The 18,385-nt window shown below is 34.7% G+C and overlaps 1 protein-coding gene across 17 annotated transcripts in view; it reads left to right on the top strand.

Moving 5' to 3' along the window:
- Positions 1–18,385, top strand: part of LOC106878895 (receptor-type tyrosine-protein phosphatase kappa) — a 594,862-nt gene that overhangs the window by 450,458 nt on the left and 126,019 nt on the right. For all 17 annotated transcript variants that reach the window (XM_089356042.1, XM_089356041.1, XM_089356040.1 and 14 more), the window contains one exon: positions 10,254–10,351. In XM_089356042.1, coding sequence (XP_089212168.1) covers positions 10,254–10,351 — 98 coding nt within the window. The remainder of the gene's footprint in view (positions 1–10,253; positions 10,352–18,385) is intronic.

The following is an 18,385-nucleotide window of genomic DNA, read 5'->3' as shown; positions in this document are numbered from 1 at the left end:
CTCTCTCTCTCTCTCTCTCTCTCTCTCTCTCTCTCTCTCTATATATATATATATATATATATATATATATATATAAAGTGTAGTATATTGCCACTTAAGTGTGGCTGACCCCTAAGGGTGGATGTTACTGTTGCTTTTAGCCCCAGGAGGACATCTCCTCTAAAAGCAACAGTAACATCCACCCCTAGGGGTCAGCCACACTTAAGTGGCAATATACTACACTTTATCGTGCAGTTACTGTTAATACTTCATTTAGAGAATTGACATTGCTTATATATATATATATATATATATATATATATATATATATATATATATATATATATATATGTGTGTGTGTGTGTGTGTGTGTGAAGGCGTGCCCATCCACATAGACATATCTCCGTCATTTTGAAAAATCAGTGGTAATGACTTCCCTCAAACACAGATTATAGATTATAAACACCGAAACACAAAATATAATCTCTGATTGTGTGTCGTTAGTAAGACACACGAGGATTAGTCCATCTTGTCGCTGACTGAGTGCATGACGAGTACGCCATCAGCAAGATCACAGAGTGTGGCGAACGGGTTTTGACAATTCAGTTAATTTCTTAATTAGATATTAGTTAACTAGCAATAAAATGAGAAGGATCTTAAAGCAGTGGCACAATGAGCCTCCAGATGAAATGACAAATATTGTAAGAATCGAATATGGTTATTTTTTGTATATTTGTGCGTGTGTTCATTTCCTGTTGAAGTAAGATAAGTCCGTAACTTCTTAAAGAACTTATCAGATATACATAGAGACAATTGTTTTATTAATGAGATGTTTTAGGACACCAATGTAGAGAGGGATGGAGAGAAGAAGGAAAAGAGAGAGAGAGATAGTGTGTGTGTATGTGTGTGAGAAAGAGAGAGAGAGTGTGTGTGTGTGTGAGAGAGAATGGAAGAGAGAGACAGACAGACGGGAGGAAAATTACAAGAGAATTATATCACAAGTGCTTCTCTCTAAAATCATTGTCACAAAGTGACGGACATGGTTCGTGAGCAAAATTTCCACGATTTTACCGAACGAGAAACTCGCAGAATGATCGTATGCCATAGTTTATATTTTTCATTTATAATTATTTTCGTCATTACCGCTATCACAATTAATCATTAACTGTCAATATCGATTTTATTATTTCTTTCACATGAAATTCATCAACAAATACAAACAATTGAAAATAATTGATATTCACAGCGAACCTATATAGATATATAAGTATAAACATTCCCTCCAATATTTCTTAGATTCCTTCCTGCCTCTTAGCAGCAATTTACCAGTGAAATGTTTCACCCATTTGTGATGACATTTCTCTGAAACAATCCTCATATTTCTAAGTATGTAATGGCTGATACATTCACTATAAAATGTTTTCATTATTGTTTGCCTTTTCCTCTCATTATTATATAATTAATATATTTGTATCACTGTGTCATCCAGTCATGATCTATGGTATTCAATTTGATATATATATATATATATATATATATATATATATATATATACATACATATATTTGTGCGTGTGTGTGCATGTATATATGTGCATGCGCAGGACACAGGACACAGTCGTGTGTCGATAAGCCAGCTGGAGGAGATGTCCTCCTGGGGCTAAAAGCAACAGTAACATCCACCCCTAGGGGTCAGCCACACTTAAGTGGCAATATACTACACTTTATCGTGCAGTTACTGTTAATACTTCATTTAGAGAATTAACATTGCTTATATATATATATATATATATATATATATATATATATATATTATTATATGTATTTATTTTCTCCTAGTTAATAAATAACTCGGACAAAATAAATTGGTTAATAGATACCAGGGTAGCAAAGATCACAAAATGACTGTGGTGTAACTCCTGTTTATGAGGTAGAAACTCCTTGTTATTTTGGGTACTTGAGTATATATAAATTTAGTAAATGGAGTAAAACGCAGTTAACATATGCGTTTTACTCCATTTACTAGATTTATATATATATATATATATATATATATATATATATATATATATATATATATATATATATATATATATATATATATATATATATATATATATATATATATATATATGTAACGAAGCATTCTTTTAGTATTACTTTGAAGAGATTTGCTGTGCAATACCGGAACAGTGCGAAAAGGTACAAAGTAAAGTACAAAAGGACAAAGAGAAAAACAAAACAAATCTGCGATTGTACCTTGTATTTCTATATTTCGGGTTATAACCACTACTTAGAAAGCGAGGCACTGAAAAGTCATTGCGCAGATGTGTGGAGGATGACAAAACAACTGCTGCTATAGAATATGCGATCGGTAGAGAGGGACTCAACATACAGATGGTGCACACATGTGCATCCCTGAGGAAACTGCTATCGGGAATTAGTAGAAGGATTGTGAAGAAATCTGAGGGAGCCAGGCCACTTTCCCCAACTAAAAAGAGCGAAATAAATTTGGTAAAGATATCTTCGGCTAGAAACACTGATGCAGATACATATACGCACCACAGACGCTCACATCCACTTATATATACACACACACACAAAAAGATATGGTGTCGCACATATACACGTGTGTTATATAATATTTAACACATTCTTTCAAAAAGCCTGAAGTTTTGTAGAAGACAGCTAGACGCTTACATGGACTCCAGTGTGTAACTGATGTTTATTTTACCGACTTCGAAATGATGAAAGGTAACGTCTACCATGGCGGAATTTTGAACTCAGAATGGACGAAATACCGCTATGCTTTTTGCCCGGCGTGCTAAAGATTCTACCATCTCGCCAATGATAATAATGGTCCCATCAAAAACAGTAACTCTCATGAGAGTAACTAACTGTAGAATGAATCACAGGATCTACACAAGATACAGTAATTTTACAGAGGAAATAAATATGGCAGACAAGGCAGGACGATAATTTAGATTGTGGTAAATGACAATGGGTGAATAAAATAATACGGTAGCTCTCATGAGTGTTAGCAATGCTAGCAAATATATATAGATGTGATGATATGGGTTTCAAGGTGTGTTAATGTAAGTTAGCAAGTAAAACAAAAAAAGAATTTACAAAATGGACGAAATCACATTTTATTATAAAATGAAACGTAGTTCTTTCTCTATGACTTTACAGACCGTTTTCGTAAAATATACGGTTAAAGTTTTCTTTTTTTTAACAAGAGCATATTCTAACTAGATTTCTTCAGTAATAAACAAACCGACGTTCGTTAAAGTTTCGAATGTATCTGTGTGTGTGTGTGTGTGTGTGTGTGTGCTATTTGTGTAACTAGGTATTGAATTGTATAGTAAATCTTAACTATTCCTAAAGAGAATATGAGTATGAAGGAAAAGTAGTATGAAGTAGATATAAATGTATAGAAGAATAAAATCGTGCTATATGTTCGTATATAATTTTGGACAATCAAGACAGAAACTATAGAGGGACAATAAAATTGTTATAGACTGTAACAAGTTAATCACCACAACAACAATCGGCATCGATTATTTTCTTCAGTTGTGTCATAAAGTACAATATTTTATAACATTTCAGCTCATGTCATCTTCTATAAATTAACGTACATTTGATTAAATATGATCACTGGATATGTTGAAGCTTTGAAACGATAAGATGGAATGAAGAGTCAATAATTTGGTTTGGAATTTGTGGCTATCGGCTGAAATTTATTTGGCCTTTAATATTCGTTTCTTCTGCCAGAATCAAGTAATCAAAGCCGTCTTTATTTGATATAATTCTTCTGGAATTTCAGTTTCATCTGCTGATAAAATATTCCCCAAAGACGAATTTCGTTCAGAAATTATAGCAAAACTCGAAATTACGGAAGAAAAAAAATTTAGAGAGTTGCTACCAACAAACGTAACTGATTGTAATATAGTATCGTACACACACACACACACACACACACACACACACACACACACACACACACACACACACACACACACACATATATATATACATATATAAGAGGAATATATAAATGCATATAATATTCTTATCGAAATAGTTAATTAACAATACGTAAGAAAGCTATTACGTTATTTGGTTTCCTGCAGATGTATATAATGATTATACGTAATGAAATGGATGTGATTTACAGCAAAAAACACAATTCATGATGTCAAACGAAATATAAGAACTGTTTTTTTATTATTATTTTACAGCATCTCCCTTAAAAAAGAATGGCTATATAATAACAAGCGTTACATTATCTATTCAATGTGCAAAGTTATGAAAGTATATTTCAAGTTGATAATATTACTAAAATTAAGTTGATATGAGACATACTTAAAACTTCATCGACAATTGCATTAGATCTTGCCTCGTATTGTCACAACTTGAGTTTCATGTCACTGAATGTTCATATATATATATGTGTGTGTATTGTATGCGAGTCTGTTTATGTATATATATATATATATATATATATATATATATATATATATATATATATATATATATATATATATATATATATATATATATATGTATATGTATGTATATGTATGTATGTATATGTATGTATATGTATGTATATATATGTATGTATGTATATGTATGTGTGTATAAATATATATATGTATATATATATATGTATGTATATATATATGTATGTATATATATATATGTATGTATATATATATGTGTGTATATATATGTATATATATGTATGCATAAATTCAAATTACGGTAAACGTAAACAAACAAACGAAGTTTGCTTTTAGAGGCGTTGAGATGTCTTAGAAAGTTAAACAAATGATTTTTAAATTCTCAATCGCAGGATAATACTAATAATATAGCCTGACTAGGATAAACTACCCTTATTTTGCAGAAAAAAGTGCAAAATCCTCAAAAGCCAGATTATAAATGAAACCATTAAAAAATCACCAAAGACGTACAAACCCGGGGGACCTAAAACTACGACCCGTTATAACTGGCCCAGCCTGTGAATCACACAGATTAAGTATATTTATGGACATCCTCCTGAAACCCTTCCTTAAATATATCAATAGCCATATCAGAGATAACTTGGATATGTTATATCACCTCTCCAAAAAAGTCAAGGAAGTAACAATCATGGTTTCGTCTGGTGTAATTAATGTATATACCAGTTTACCTCATAATTATGGGCTAGAGACAATTCAGTTCTGGCTGGACCAATTTCCGGAAGAAATACCAAAAAAGATCAGCAAAGAATTCATAACTAAATCGGTTGAATTCATCCTACGAAACAACCACTTCATGTTTGACAATACGTTTCTCCTCCTCTAGCTGCTTAACGATGTATGTATATATGTATGTATGTATGTATGTGCGTGTGTGAAGGCGCGTCGCCTAGTGATTGGGCGTGTTGTGTGGGCGTATGTGCGTGTAATTCACAGTGCATTATTCAGTACTTTGGGGATATTCTGAAATCCAAGTACCATATCACTAATATGATACGCTTTCGGAAGTACTCACAATTTTCTTATTCTTTGCTTTGAAATGTAAATATTGAGATTACCTCACAAATTTAATCTCTCATAAATAATAAAGTTAATCTCGCTTTTGAAATTATTACATGTATAAAGTAGAGAGAAAGATAATGTTGTGCACCATAAATCTATGAAGGAATATATGTCTAGAATTATTACTGCCTGCGCTGTTTTGCAAATTAGGAAGCCATGTTGATTCTGTCCTCTTTCCTCTGTAATCTTAAGTTAATAATAATCTCTCCGTAGACAGAGGCTGGATTGATTTTTAATCTTTAAGTCCGGGGTAAGGCAGAGCGCATGACCTGTTACAAGGACTGCGAAAGAAAAAGCCTGACTCGAGTACTTTTGACCGAGAAGATTCTATTACAGGCTGCCAAGGTTCAAGGCGCTGGGCTGAAACTTTGCGGTGCGCCAAGTCTCTTCTCCTTGTAGGACATGGCTGGAATTGAGCCCAGAACGAAAATATAAAGAGGCGGGACAAATACCGCAAGATACGGCGTTCTTAAGAGTCTCAGCAACCCACAACTTTTATTGGTTGGTTTTTATCGATGTCAAAATGATGAAAGGCAAACTCTGCGTGAGTATGTGTTACGTACGTGTATGTGTGTGTGTGTATATATATATATATATCCATATGTTCGTGTATATATATATACGCATAAGTTTATTACGTGTGTTTATACATACATATTTTCTACTGTGTGTGCATGAATTGTTATTCATATTACACCTTTAGTTGGTGTTTGCCTGTGTAGCGATCCTTAATTTATATAAAATAGGTAATCTAGTCTGCGCATTCCACCTTCCCATGAAAAGTTAACAATACTAGACGCATACAAAATATTCTTTTCTACTCTAGACACAAGGTCCGAAATTTTGGGGGAAAGGACTAGTCGATCAGATCGATCACAGTACGCAACTGGTACTTAATTCATCGACTCCGAAAGGATGAATGGCAAACTCGACCTCGGCGGAATTTGAACTCAGAACGCAAAAACAGACCAAATACCGTTAAGACGAATATACAACTGAGATATTCTACCACGGTGCTAGCTGAATGTATGACTGTCGTTTATAGAAACTGAGCAATCAGTGGTATTGCTTGAGAAAGAAATCGGAGTAAACCTTTCCGAGGAAGAGAACAAAGAATCGTGAAACGGTCAGTCAGGAGATCCTCTACTCTTATCTCTGCTCATCAATATACGGAACGTGTTTACATTTGTACTTCATCTCACAGCTAGGTAGTGCTGATTTATGCTGTGTTGTGCATTTTATATACATATGTATATGTGTATGAGCGTGTGGTTGCGTATGCATGTGTATGAACGTGTGTCTGTTTGTTTGGGTGTGTGTGTGTGTATGTGTGTGAAGGCGCGTCGCCTAGTGATTGGGCGTGTTGCACTCACGATCTAGAGACTGTGGTGGCGATTCTAAGACCGGCTGCGTGTTGTGCTCTTGAGCAAAACCCTTCCTTTCACGTTGTTCCAGTTCACTCAGCCGTAAATAGCTGACCCTGCGACAGAGTAGCCATCCGACCACAACAATGTTGCGAGTAGTATCATTAAAAGAACTAACAAATATAAGATAATAGCTAAAACAATGCAAAGCGTATTTTGACAAACCACATATAGTTACATCCGATTGTCTGGTCGATTACATGATCACGTGTGTGTGTGTGTGTGTGTGTGTGTGTGTGTGTGTGTGTGTGTGTGTGTGTGTGTGTATGAATATATATATATATGTCTGTGTCTGAGTGAGTATGTGTTACGTACGTGTATGTATGTGTGTGTGTATATATATATATCCATATGTTCGTGTATATATATATATATATATATATATATATATATATATACGCATAAGTTTATTACGTGTGTTTATACATACATATTTTCTCCTGTGTGTGCATGAATTGTTATTCATATTACACCTTTAGTTGGTGTTTGCCTGTGTAGCAATCCTTAATTTATATAAAATAGGTAATCTAGTGATTTGCTAAATAGATGTCGATAAAACAATAGACTAAAATAGATTCTGGGCTCGATAGTCTCGAGTAAACCCTTGAATGGTTGTACCTAGTCTAGCTATAGTTCAGTGATCGAAGTTAGTAGATGAATACAAAAGCAATCGATGTTTTACTATTTTTCATTCAATACAATATGTTTATTTGTTTGCCTAGGGTTGTAGAAGATTAAGCAATCCTTCTTTTACCAATTAGAATCTGAAATGATATACTTCAATATTTTCTGTAAACATCATACTCTTCAAATCATTCTTTTAGTACAGCCTCTGCCTTCGCATGACCGTAGGTTTCTACGCGTATAAATAGATATTGAACCTCTTTTAAATTTCCGTTAAATGATCCGACCAAAGCAATTGGTTATTAGATTATCTTATATTTTCTAATTGCATAGAATCTTGAATGAAATATTGTGCTAGGTCTGTATAAACAAGCCTCCAAACCTTTATGGCTCTCTTCTCGTTATACCAGGTTCATCATTATAATTCAGAATATTTTTTTCTTCCTCATCTAAATGTTAATCAGATGTACACCTCGCTTCAATTCTGTCATCAAGGAAGCGTTATTAATGCATGAACGTGTCAAGAACTAGAAACGAACATTTATGTTTTTTTAAAAGGTTCGCACAATAACAGAATTGATTAAATCTAAAGAATTGATGAAGCTATATAATAAAAGAAGGCATTTGACATAATTTGATGATATTTTAAATGCGAATAATATTATGTGAGGTGAAAAGGATTATTTTCCTAGAGAAAAATTATGAAAAGAAAACTGTTAGTGTTGTTGTTATTACAGCATAGAATCGTCCTATATGCATCATAATTAAATATGACCTGGACTTCATCAAAATCTTTGAACTTTCTATTATTAACATTTTTAGTTTTTCCTGTTTTAAGGCACCATTAAGTTATTATTAATTAGAAGACAATTGTTGATTAAAAAACGAAATTTGCTAGTGTTCACTTCACCTTTATATTTTAATCAATCAACTCTGGTCTGAATACAACACTTTCATGCTTTGTGAATAGACACTTTTATATCGCTTGAGCATTGAATAAGTCTCTTACTTTTGTTTGTCTATGATGGAAATGGAAAAAGCTCGCTGGAATTTTTTTTTTCAATCTGTCGACGGACTTCTAATTGTGAAGCTATATAAAAGAACTGCTTTCCATTTAGTAACGCTACGATGGATGAAACAGTCTTCTTAGCTTTACTAAATGAAAAAAGAAAACGAAATTAGATTAACGTAGTGATGAAATTCTTTTAATTTTAAGTAGCTTGATTACTGAGATAAAACATAAAAAGTGAGTTCAAATGAACTTGTCGGGTTGTTGTGTTTTGTGAGGGAGAAGTTTTAGGTAAGAGGCAAATGGTCAATAGAAGATTAGGACTTTTCAGCAATTTTGTGCATTTTGAAAAGCAGAGGCCATTAAAATTACGGTTGGAAAATCAAAAGGAAAAATAAAATAACCTTACAATCTTCACTGTTGCTGTTATCAGTTATATCAAGGACAATGGCTGTGTTACTCATGCAAATAGTGGTTTTTACGAAAAGATTGAGAAGTTTATTGATTTTTTTCCGAATAAACTTAATTTTCTGGGGAAAACTTACCCATTGAATGAACCTAGTATATCACTGGTAAATTCAATACTACAACATAACAAAAAGAAATGATTTATATAAAGGTGTTACGTTAAATGGTCTCAACGACAAAACCTATATTAAACTAATATTAACTCAACTTATTGATTTCAATTTAATTATTGAGAAACCTTAATATATTGTAGATTTCGTTTGGTTATTAGCAGTGCTTGAGTTCTTCGTCGTCGCACTCAGAAACACAAAATTGACAGCTACTAATTATACAACAACAACAACATCTACTACTACTACTACTACTAATCCTTTCTATTAAAGGCACAAGGCCTGAACTTGGGGGCGAGGAATGTTATTGACAGGCATGCACTGCTTATTCTCTAAGACCAAACTTAAAGTGATTTTCATAAAAAACCCACAAACAAAAGAAGGCCAAATCAAACAATTTATGAGTTCTACCTTTAATCTTACATTCGATCCATCTACTCTTCGTTCGTAATAAGGGAAAAGTTTATTAACTTAAAACAAATAACGTGTAAGTAAAGTTTGGAATGTGCACAGGCGTAACTGTAACTGTTCAGGTTTCAGTTCCACACCTTGGGCAATGTCTTCTTCTGTAGCCCCTGGCCGACCCAAAACAATGGTTGGATTTGGTAGACGAAAAACTGAAAGAAGCACGTCGTATATAAATATGTATTTTTGTGTGTGTATCTTTGTATCTGTTTTCACTCTAACACCACCACCACCACCACTTGACAGCCGGTGTTAGTGTGTTTACGTCCACGTAACTTAGTGGTTTGGCAAAAGAAACCGACAGAATAAGTGCCATACTTTAAAAAACTGCTGGGTTCAATTCATTCAACTTAAATTCTTCAAGACGGTGCCCCAGTTTAGCCACAATCTAATGAGTGAAAAAATGCACGATAAAAGTTAACAGATACGAGAAATCTGTTTTAGAAGAGGGAAGATGTGGTGTTCATTGGAGACAAAACTGGGAGCAAGTATGCCATTATGTTCATCATAACTCTCTATCCAATAGTTAGAGTTCAACTGAAATGAATTTATTTAATACAAATTTGTTTTTCCTTTTTTTCCTTTTTCAGGTCCTAACCGATCGACGTTAAATGACATTTGGCGAATGGTTTGGCAAGAAAATTCTAAAACAATTATAATGTTGACAAATCCTACAGAAACTGGAAAGGTATTTCATTTTAGCTACTCTTAACTACTTTTATCATTCTTGATAGCAGTTTACATTACTTTATATCCATATATATAAACGTACATGCGGGTGCGCGCGCACACACACACACACACACACACACACACACACACACACACACACAGCCAAGAATAAATGGCTAGGGGAATCCTCCAATCTCAGTCAACTTCCTCTGCCCTGCAAATTTCATTTTACTCTCTGTATAGGACTGCACCAACAGTAAATGATCAGTTGTTAGACTTAAAATTGCACTAAAATACTAACACATGCACACACTCACTCACTCACTCACTCACTCACTCACTCACTCACTCACTCACACACAGAAACGTGAGCGCGCGTGTGTGAGGGTGATTTTTCGCGTCTGAATTACATTTGGTTTTAAAAATGAAATATAATTTAAGCCTGCTATGAGGTGTTCAGCAAGCTATCTCTCTCTCTCTCTCTCTCTCTCTCTCTCTCTCTCTCACTCTCTCTCTCTCTCTCTCTCTATCTATCTATCTTTCTATCTATTTATCTGTGTGTGTGTTGCTGTGTGTATGCATGAGGGCAGGTTATGGAAAACATTATCCATACTAATTAGCAATACCATAATACTCATAAACTATCCTAATTATCCAATGATTCAGTATTTCATATTATTTGTACGAACTATTTTTCGTGTCTGATTTCTAAAGACCATAACACTACTCCTCATACATATTGTCACATACACCCATTTTTCCTCCCTACTCCTTTACACACACACAAAACACACAGAACATACACACACACACAAAAACACAAAACACACAGACACACAAAACACACAGACACACACACGTATATTTATAAGCTTCTTACAGCTTCTGCTGTTTTCATATTCTTGTATATGTACCACTAAATTATGGTTAACAATTGCTAATTACTCTAATTCTAATTGGCAGAAGATTTGATGAGAGCGACAATCATAGTTGTATGGAATTTCAATAGAATATTAAATTGACATAATGATAATAATAATAATATTAATAATAATAATGCAACTTGAACCGCATTGAAGCTACTTGCGGATGATTTCAAGCTTGAATTACCGCCCATAAAATTTAACTATGCGCAAATATTAATAGGTAGGAAACGTTACAACAATGCTTTGTGCTTTCAATGACTTTGTTTTGTACGCGTGAACGAAGATAGAAAAATTAATATAGATATATACGTAAACATATCTAGCCATCCATCCATCTATCTACCTATCTTTCTATCTACACAAATACGCAGGGCTTGTACGCGCGCGCACACGCACAATTTGCATTTATGTATGTAAGCATGTGTGTATGTATGCATAGACACACACTCTCTCACTCACACATGTAGATATATACATATAGATAGATAGATAGAAAACTATACACAAGTCAGTACTTTGCGTAATCATTACAGTGGATAAATATATAGTAACTGTATCAAAAGTTAAATTTGTATAAATGTGTTCCTGTGTTCCTGAGAAGATCTTCCGTGATATTCCTTAATCTTGACCACCTGTTCGGCCTTAGTGTTACAAGGAGAGAAGTTTGTGTTTTTCTCAACCGCACCCCACACATAGTAATCCTTGGAATTACAATCGGCACAATTAGGAGGCCAGATGGGGCTGGTGAAATAGAAGAAATTCTCAGACAGCCACTTCTGACTATTTCTGGGACATGTAGCCAGTGCTGCTGCCACACATATTTGCTGCTAGTACACTCTCCAGCAAGTACCCTCTCAAGTCAGGATTTGTCCACACTTTTCAGTAACTTCACATATATACATAACTTAGCTATATTTTGGCCAAAGATTGGTACAAGCTACGCCCAAAAGCACCACCTGATAGGATCTGTTAAGTTATTTTAAAGTCAAGTTTTCTGATATCATGGCCTATTCACGTAGGGGGTTATTGTTGACTGAGATGTATCGAGTGGCTTATCTGGTATCCCTTGATCCCGGTTTCGTTTACACGTGATAGGATCTTTTTCTTCTTTGATGTTTTGGGATAATTTTAAATAGAGCTGGACCTGTTAAGGAAAAATAATTGTGTTACAGTAAATATGTCTTGTGGACCTGAGTTGTGTAGGGGGCATATCGCACCCCAACCTTGGATGAAATCTAAGTCTTATGTTAAGGCGTTTAGACAATGCTGGTGGTATGGTCCTTACATTGTTCAAATGATGTGCTCAAGGCGGCGCTGGAGAGAATAAAAATTTAATGTTTAAGGCAGACCCAATAATCAAGATTTGCCATGCCCGTAACTTTGTGATTGATTTAGTGATTGATCTTGCAGGTGACTCAATTCTTGTAATGTTTTGTTGGGTGTGGGGAGACCATAGAGGACAGCAGTATTCTAGGTGTAGCTGTACAAAAGAAGAGAAAAGGGAAATGATGATCTTGCTCACTGGACCGGTTAGTTGTCAGGATCGAGGAGTTCATCCTCTCAGCTTTATCGATTTCATTGTTGATGTGAGCACCCCAGCCGACATAGCTGTCAACAATTACTGTTAAGACACTGAGATTAATAGATGTTGTGAGTAGTTCTCCTGAAGGAAGAGAATATGTTTGAGTGGATTCTCTTTTCCAAATGCAACAGTTCAAATTTTCCCTCATTTACCTGCCTGTTTTTGTTCGCCCATTGGCTTACTGCATGTAGATCAAAATGGAGTTTACTTTGGTCTTCTTTAATGATAATTTTCCTGATTCTGGAATCATCTGCGAATATTTTCACTTTGCTATTTGATGACATTTGAAATGAGGTTTATGTAGAGTATAAAAAGAAGCGGACCAAAGCAGTTCCCTGGGGGACACCACTGGTAACTTTTGCTGGCTTTGAATGGGTTCCAGTGATCGTAACATGTGCCCTGTTCATCAGAAAATACTTAATTCAGTGCAACAGTTTACCACGGATTCCAATATTAAATAATTTTAACAGGAGAATGTTGTGGTCGAGAAATGTAACATCAGAGTTCGAACCTGAACGCAAGGCTTTAAATGCATCATCTATGTGATGCTCGAGTATTAAGAATCCGTTTATGTTACATATGTGATTGACATACAAGCAATGCAACAGCATGACCTTACCCTCGATGGCTAACACAAACTGAAAAGTTACTAAAACTGTCCCAAAATAGCAAACTGTCGTGTGTACAAATATCACCTCCAATATGAATTGCCTGAGTGATGTATGGTGCAAATATCAGCCTATAATAGAGACAGCCATGCAAAACATCGTCGTTAAATGTCACAACCATTGGCACATTACCCATATTGGATGTTATATATTACTCTGTGATAGAATACTGTTACTGTATTATTGAAACTGATCACAGGACTGATTCAGAGTTTGTAGAATACTTATAATTACACGAAATTATATATTGAATTGTTTCTCATTGACATACGATACAGAGGAAACAGATGTCTTAAATCATAAACAATATAGACGAAATTGCACGGTAGGCCACACGCTCGGTGCCAATAGCAGCGATATAACACAAACACACAAACAAACACACACACACACACACACACACACACACACACACCCACACACACATTCACACACAAACGCAGACTCACACACACAAATCACTCATGCACATACTCACGCTCACACACACACACACACACACACAACCTGAGTGGAAACTGTTAACTCAATACAGCCTTTTAGAGATCCGCTGATTTATGATTCAGCTACGGTCTGTTGGTTTTAGTTTCATGGAGAGTTTTCAAGTGTCTGCGGTTGTCTCTCTCTCTCTCTCTCTCTCTCTCTCTCTCTCTCTCTCTCTCTCTCTCTCTCTCTCTCTCTCTCTCTCTCTCTCTCTCTCTCTCTCTCTCTCTCTACTTTTCACCAAGTTTGACCACTTTCAGGAGTATGCTTTCGCCTGACTGTATCACATCAAGATGTTTGAATGTGTTTCCAGTGCACTCCCTCTCTTTCTCTCCAGCCTTGTCTCCTCTATTTCTCTTGCTTTCTTTCCTTCTCCGCTATATATATGTGTACGTGTGTGTGTGTGTGTGTTTCTATGTATGCGTGTATATAGTGGTGTAATTCTATATTTACTACAGCGTAGATTTCGATGAACTGTGTAAACTGTCAGTTTATGACGGGATGAAACTCACTTTAAATGTATGCATTATATGAACTTTATCTAACATGTAATGTACAAGGAAGCAAAATACTCGAAAAGCTGTGAATATATTGAATCATGATTTATTGCACTCGGTAAAAAAAAAAAAAAGAAACAAAAAGCTTTCGTAATGAATAGTGTATTGATGATAAAAGATGAACAGGAACAGCAAATATAAATTGTTGTTAATTCATATCAGAAAACCTTTTATCTTAAAAAATATACTTGAATGATTCCTATTACTCAGTAGATAAAATATGGCTTACAGCAGTGGTTCCCAACCTGTGGTCTGGAAAGGTAGTACTGGGGGTATATATATATATATATATATATATATATATATATATATATATATATATATATATATATATATATATAGGTGCAGGAGTCAGGGGATGGTCAGTAGCTTGCTTACCATCCACATGATTTCGGTAGGCTACGTTTGCATTGCCGTAGCATGTACAAACAAATAGTTTTTACGCAGTTTGTTTACTTTCATAGACTGGCGATTCACTTCGCCTCAAATTTGGTTCGGGCACTTGATGTTGATAAGCCGCAAAAATGGCGAAACGTCGATGTCCATCGCTCCTAAATGATATTTTGAGCGAGTTGTCTCGCCTGTCTAAGACTTTCATGTGTTTTAACGCCTGAGAATTAGGAGAAATCATCCCCACAGCGCTAATTTGTAGCCCACCGGCAAACAACCATTGCACATACATTGAGTATGTGTGGTACATAATGTTAGAACACTAGCGCTGCTGCTAATTCATATTTGTCTCCCACAGCTTATTTGATTGATTGATTCATTTATTGTATTTTTCTTTTACTTTATTTCCAATCACTTGCAAAATATATTCTGCTGTTTATATCAAGCATATTCCTCATTTTTCACTTCCTATATAGAGAATAAATATGTCACGAGTACAAAAATGTATTGATATGTAAACAAGCGAAATGGCAAATACAGGGTGATTCAAAAGTTGCCATACATAGGAACAGTTTATCTTTTTTTAAGAGAAAAAGTTTATAAGAACAGTTTTTTTAATTTATTTAACAGGCTCTGTATGGTTACCATTGTTTTTAATACACATTGCAATACGTTTACCCCACTCATTGTGAACTCGTAATAACACACCTGATGATACATGTACAAATGAGTTGGTGATGCGTTCCTTCAAATGATTTATGTCTTTTATCTTTCTGCGATACACCATGCTTTTCAAATGCCCCAAAAGTTAGAAATCAAGAGGGGTCAGATCAGGGAATCTAGGGGATCTTATAAACCGTTTCTCATAGAAAAATAAATTTTTCCTATGTATGGAGACTTTTGAATCACCCTGTACATGGCCTGAGGAGACATATATAAAACTAATGCGTCATAAATATTTCTACAGCACCTCTCATTTCTTTATATGTATGTATATTTATATCTTTTCTGTTACTTGTTTCGGTCATCAGACTACAACCTGATGCTAGGAATACAATATATATATATATATATATATATATATATATATATATATATATATATACATATGGAAAAAGGAAGGGTATTCCCACGTAGGGAAAATTATAGTATAGGAGAGTTGGTTTTAGGCGTTGAAGATGCACCTGAGTCTTAAAACGTGTTACAGATTTTAATTCTCTGACAAAATTATTAAAATACCAAAGTGGTTTCGACATTTTGACCCCACAAACCAACTTTCCTATATATATATATATATATATATATATATACATATGCAATAGGAGAGAACAAAGGAACGGGTTTAAAATTTTCCGGCAATTGCTTCGCTGAGAATCTCTTTAGTTAATGTAAGCATAACAGTAGGGATTACGTCATACATTATGTAATTTTGAGGCTCATCAGGCATTTTCAACATAGACTTGTGCAATTTCACGCCACACCAAGGATTCTAGTATTCATCCAATTACTGGTAAACAAATGGAATTGTGAATTACACGACAAAAGTGTCGGGCCTTCATCGTTGATTTAAAACTGTAATGCATTACTTAATGGTGCTGTGCGTGTTTCTGTCTAAGGTGATATGCTTGGATACTTTATAAATCTTATATACCCGAATATGCGTATATGTGTGCGTGTGTGTGTGTGTGTGTGTGGTGGGGGTGAATAGCGGAAAATATGAATCGAGAATGAGTTTGCTGAGATCATGCAATTTATTGAATGACCTTCCCATCACTTCAAGTATTTGCCTCTAAATCCAACGCCGAGCATAACGTCATTATCGTTAACATCATAACTGTTTTGTTAGTCTTGGCACTGATGCTATTTTCCCTCTATTGTAATTATGTCTTCTAATTTATTATTATTGTTGTTGTTTTTATTATTACATTAGTTTTATAATAATAATAATAATAATAATAATAATAATAATAATAATAATAATAATAATAATAATCATTGTTGCTGTTGTTCGTGTTGTTGTTGTTCTTGTTGTTGTTTTTGTGCAGATAATTAGGTTGTGAAAAAAGTCTAAAAGCAACCCACAGCTCTAATAGAGAATGCAAAATCCATTAAAATGTTTCTTTTTGCTAATTAGTTTCTTTGAAATTCTGTTTCTTCTTTTCTTCTTTGCTTCGTGAAACTATAGTCTCATATTTCTTCCAAATTTAATAGATTTTTCTAATTTATCATACTTTTCAGTGACTAACAATCAAACACACACACAAACACACACATTTCGCGATTTCCATATCACGTGATATGTTCCAATACATTCCCGTCAAATGTTTATGAAATTCATAGCTACTTCGTTTGCTTCCTTGAGTATTTCCCGTGCAGGGATTGAGTTATTTACGAGTTGCCTCTGTCACTTGAATCCTCCCACTCGAGTATTCTCTTAAACTAATTAAAATTCAAGGCAAGTTTCTGTTGTATTTAGTTTCATTATGTCAATAAGGCCAGCTTACTCCTAGTACGTTGTACAAGTTAATCCACAAGGGACAATCAATTCTAAGAAAACTTTAGCATATTAAACCGATCGACGATTCTCAGAACACAGTTTACGATATATATTTAGTATAGCAGCCATGTAAATTAGGTGAGTGAAGGAGAACATTCTAGAGTCGTTCTTAATTCACACACATACGCACGCACACACGGTGTGCCCGGTATGAACTGGAAGTTCATAGTTTAAATCTATCTTCGTTGTCGTCGTTTCTGGTTATAAACACATGCAAAATTAAAGTATCATTTTCTTAACAGAGAGATAGAGAGAGGTGGGGAGAGAGAGAGAGAGAGAGAGAGAGAGAGAGAGAGAGAGAGAGAGAGAGAGAGAGAAAACTGAAACGCACTAACACAAGTGGGGGCTAAGTATCTCAATAAAGGTCTAAACTTTCACTAGAATAAACAAACCTGTCTCAGCAAAAAAATTGTATATTATTATAATTGTCAATATGTATGTGTGTGTGCTTATTTTACCATACATTAGCATATGTGCGTGTATGTGTGTTTAAATCTGTAAGCCATAGTTGATTGCAATGCTTGTTATTACAACGTTTCCTCTCCTTCAAATTGCGAAACTGTGGTTCACCCTAATTCACACATTTCTCTTCGTCTTTTCATACTGGTTGCGAATTCACAATTTACATCTCTTTCAAGAGTTATCCCAAAACTTGCTTACCTTCACAACTTCTCTCTCCACCTTTTCTCCATAAATAACTATTAGCAAATAGCTTAGGTAGTGACCAATTGGAGCTGGACTTATTGTTGTGGCACTTAAGATAAATGTCTCTATGGTAGTCTCGAACTGACTAATCCATTGAGGAAAGCTATGCTCTTTCTCTCTATCTCTCCCTCTTTCTCTCAATCTCTCCCTCTTTCTATCTTACTTCACACACACACACACAC

Source organism: Octopus bimaculoides, chromosome 8 (assembly GCF_046866305.1).
Source record: "Octopus bimaculoides isolate indiv1 chromosome 8, ASM4686630v1, whole genome shotgun sequence".
Taxonomy (NCBI): Eukaryota; Metazoa; Mollusca; class Cephalopoda; order Octopoda; family Octopodidae; genus Octopus; species Octopus bimaculoides.
This window is presented reverse-complemented; position numbering and strand designations above follow the sequence as displayed.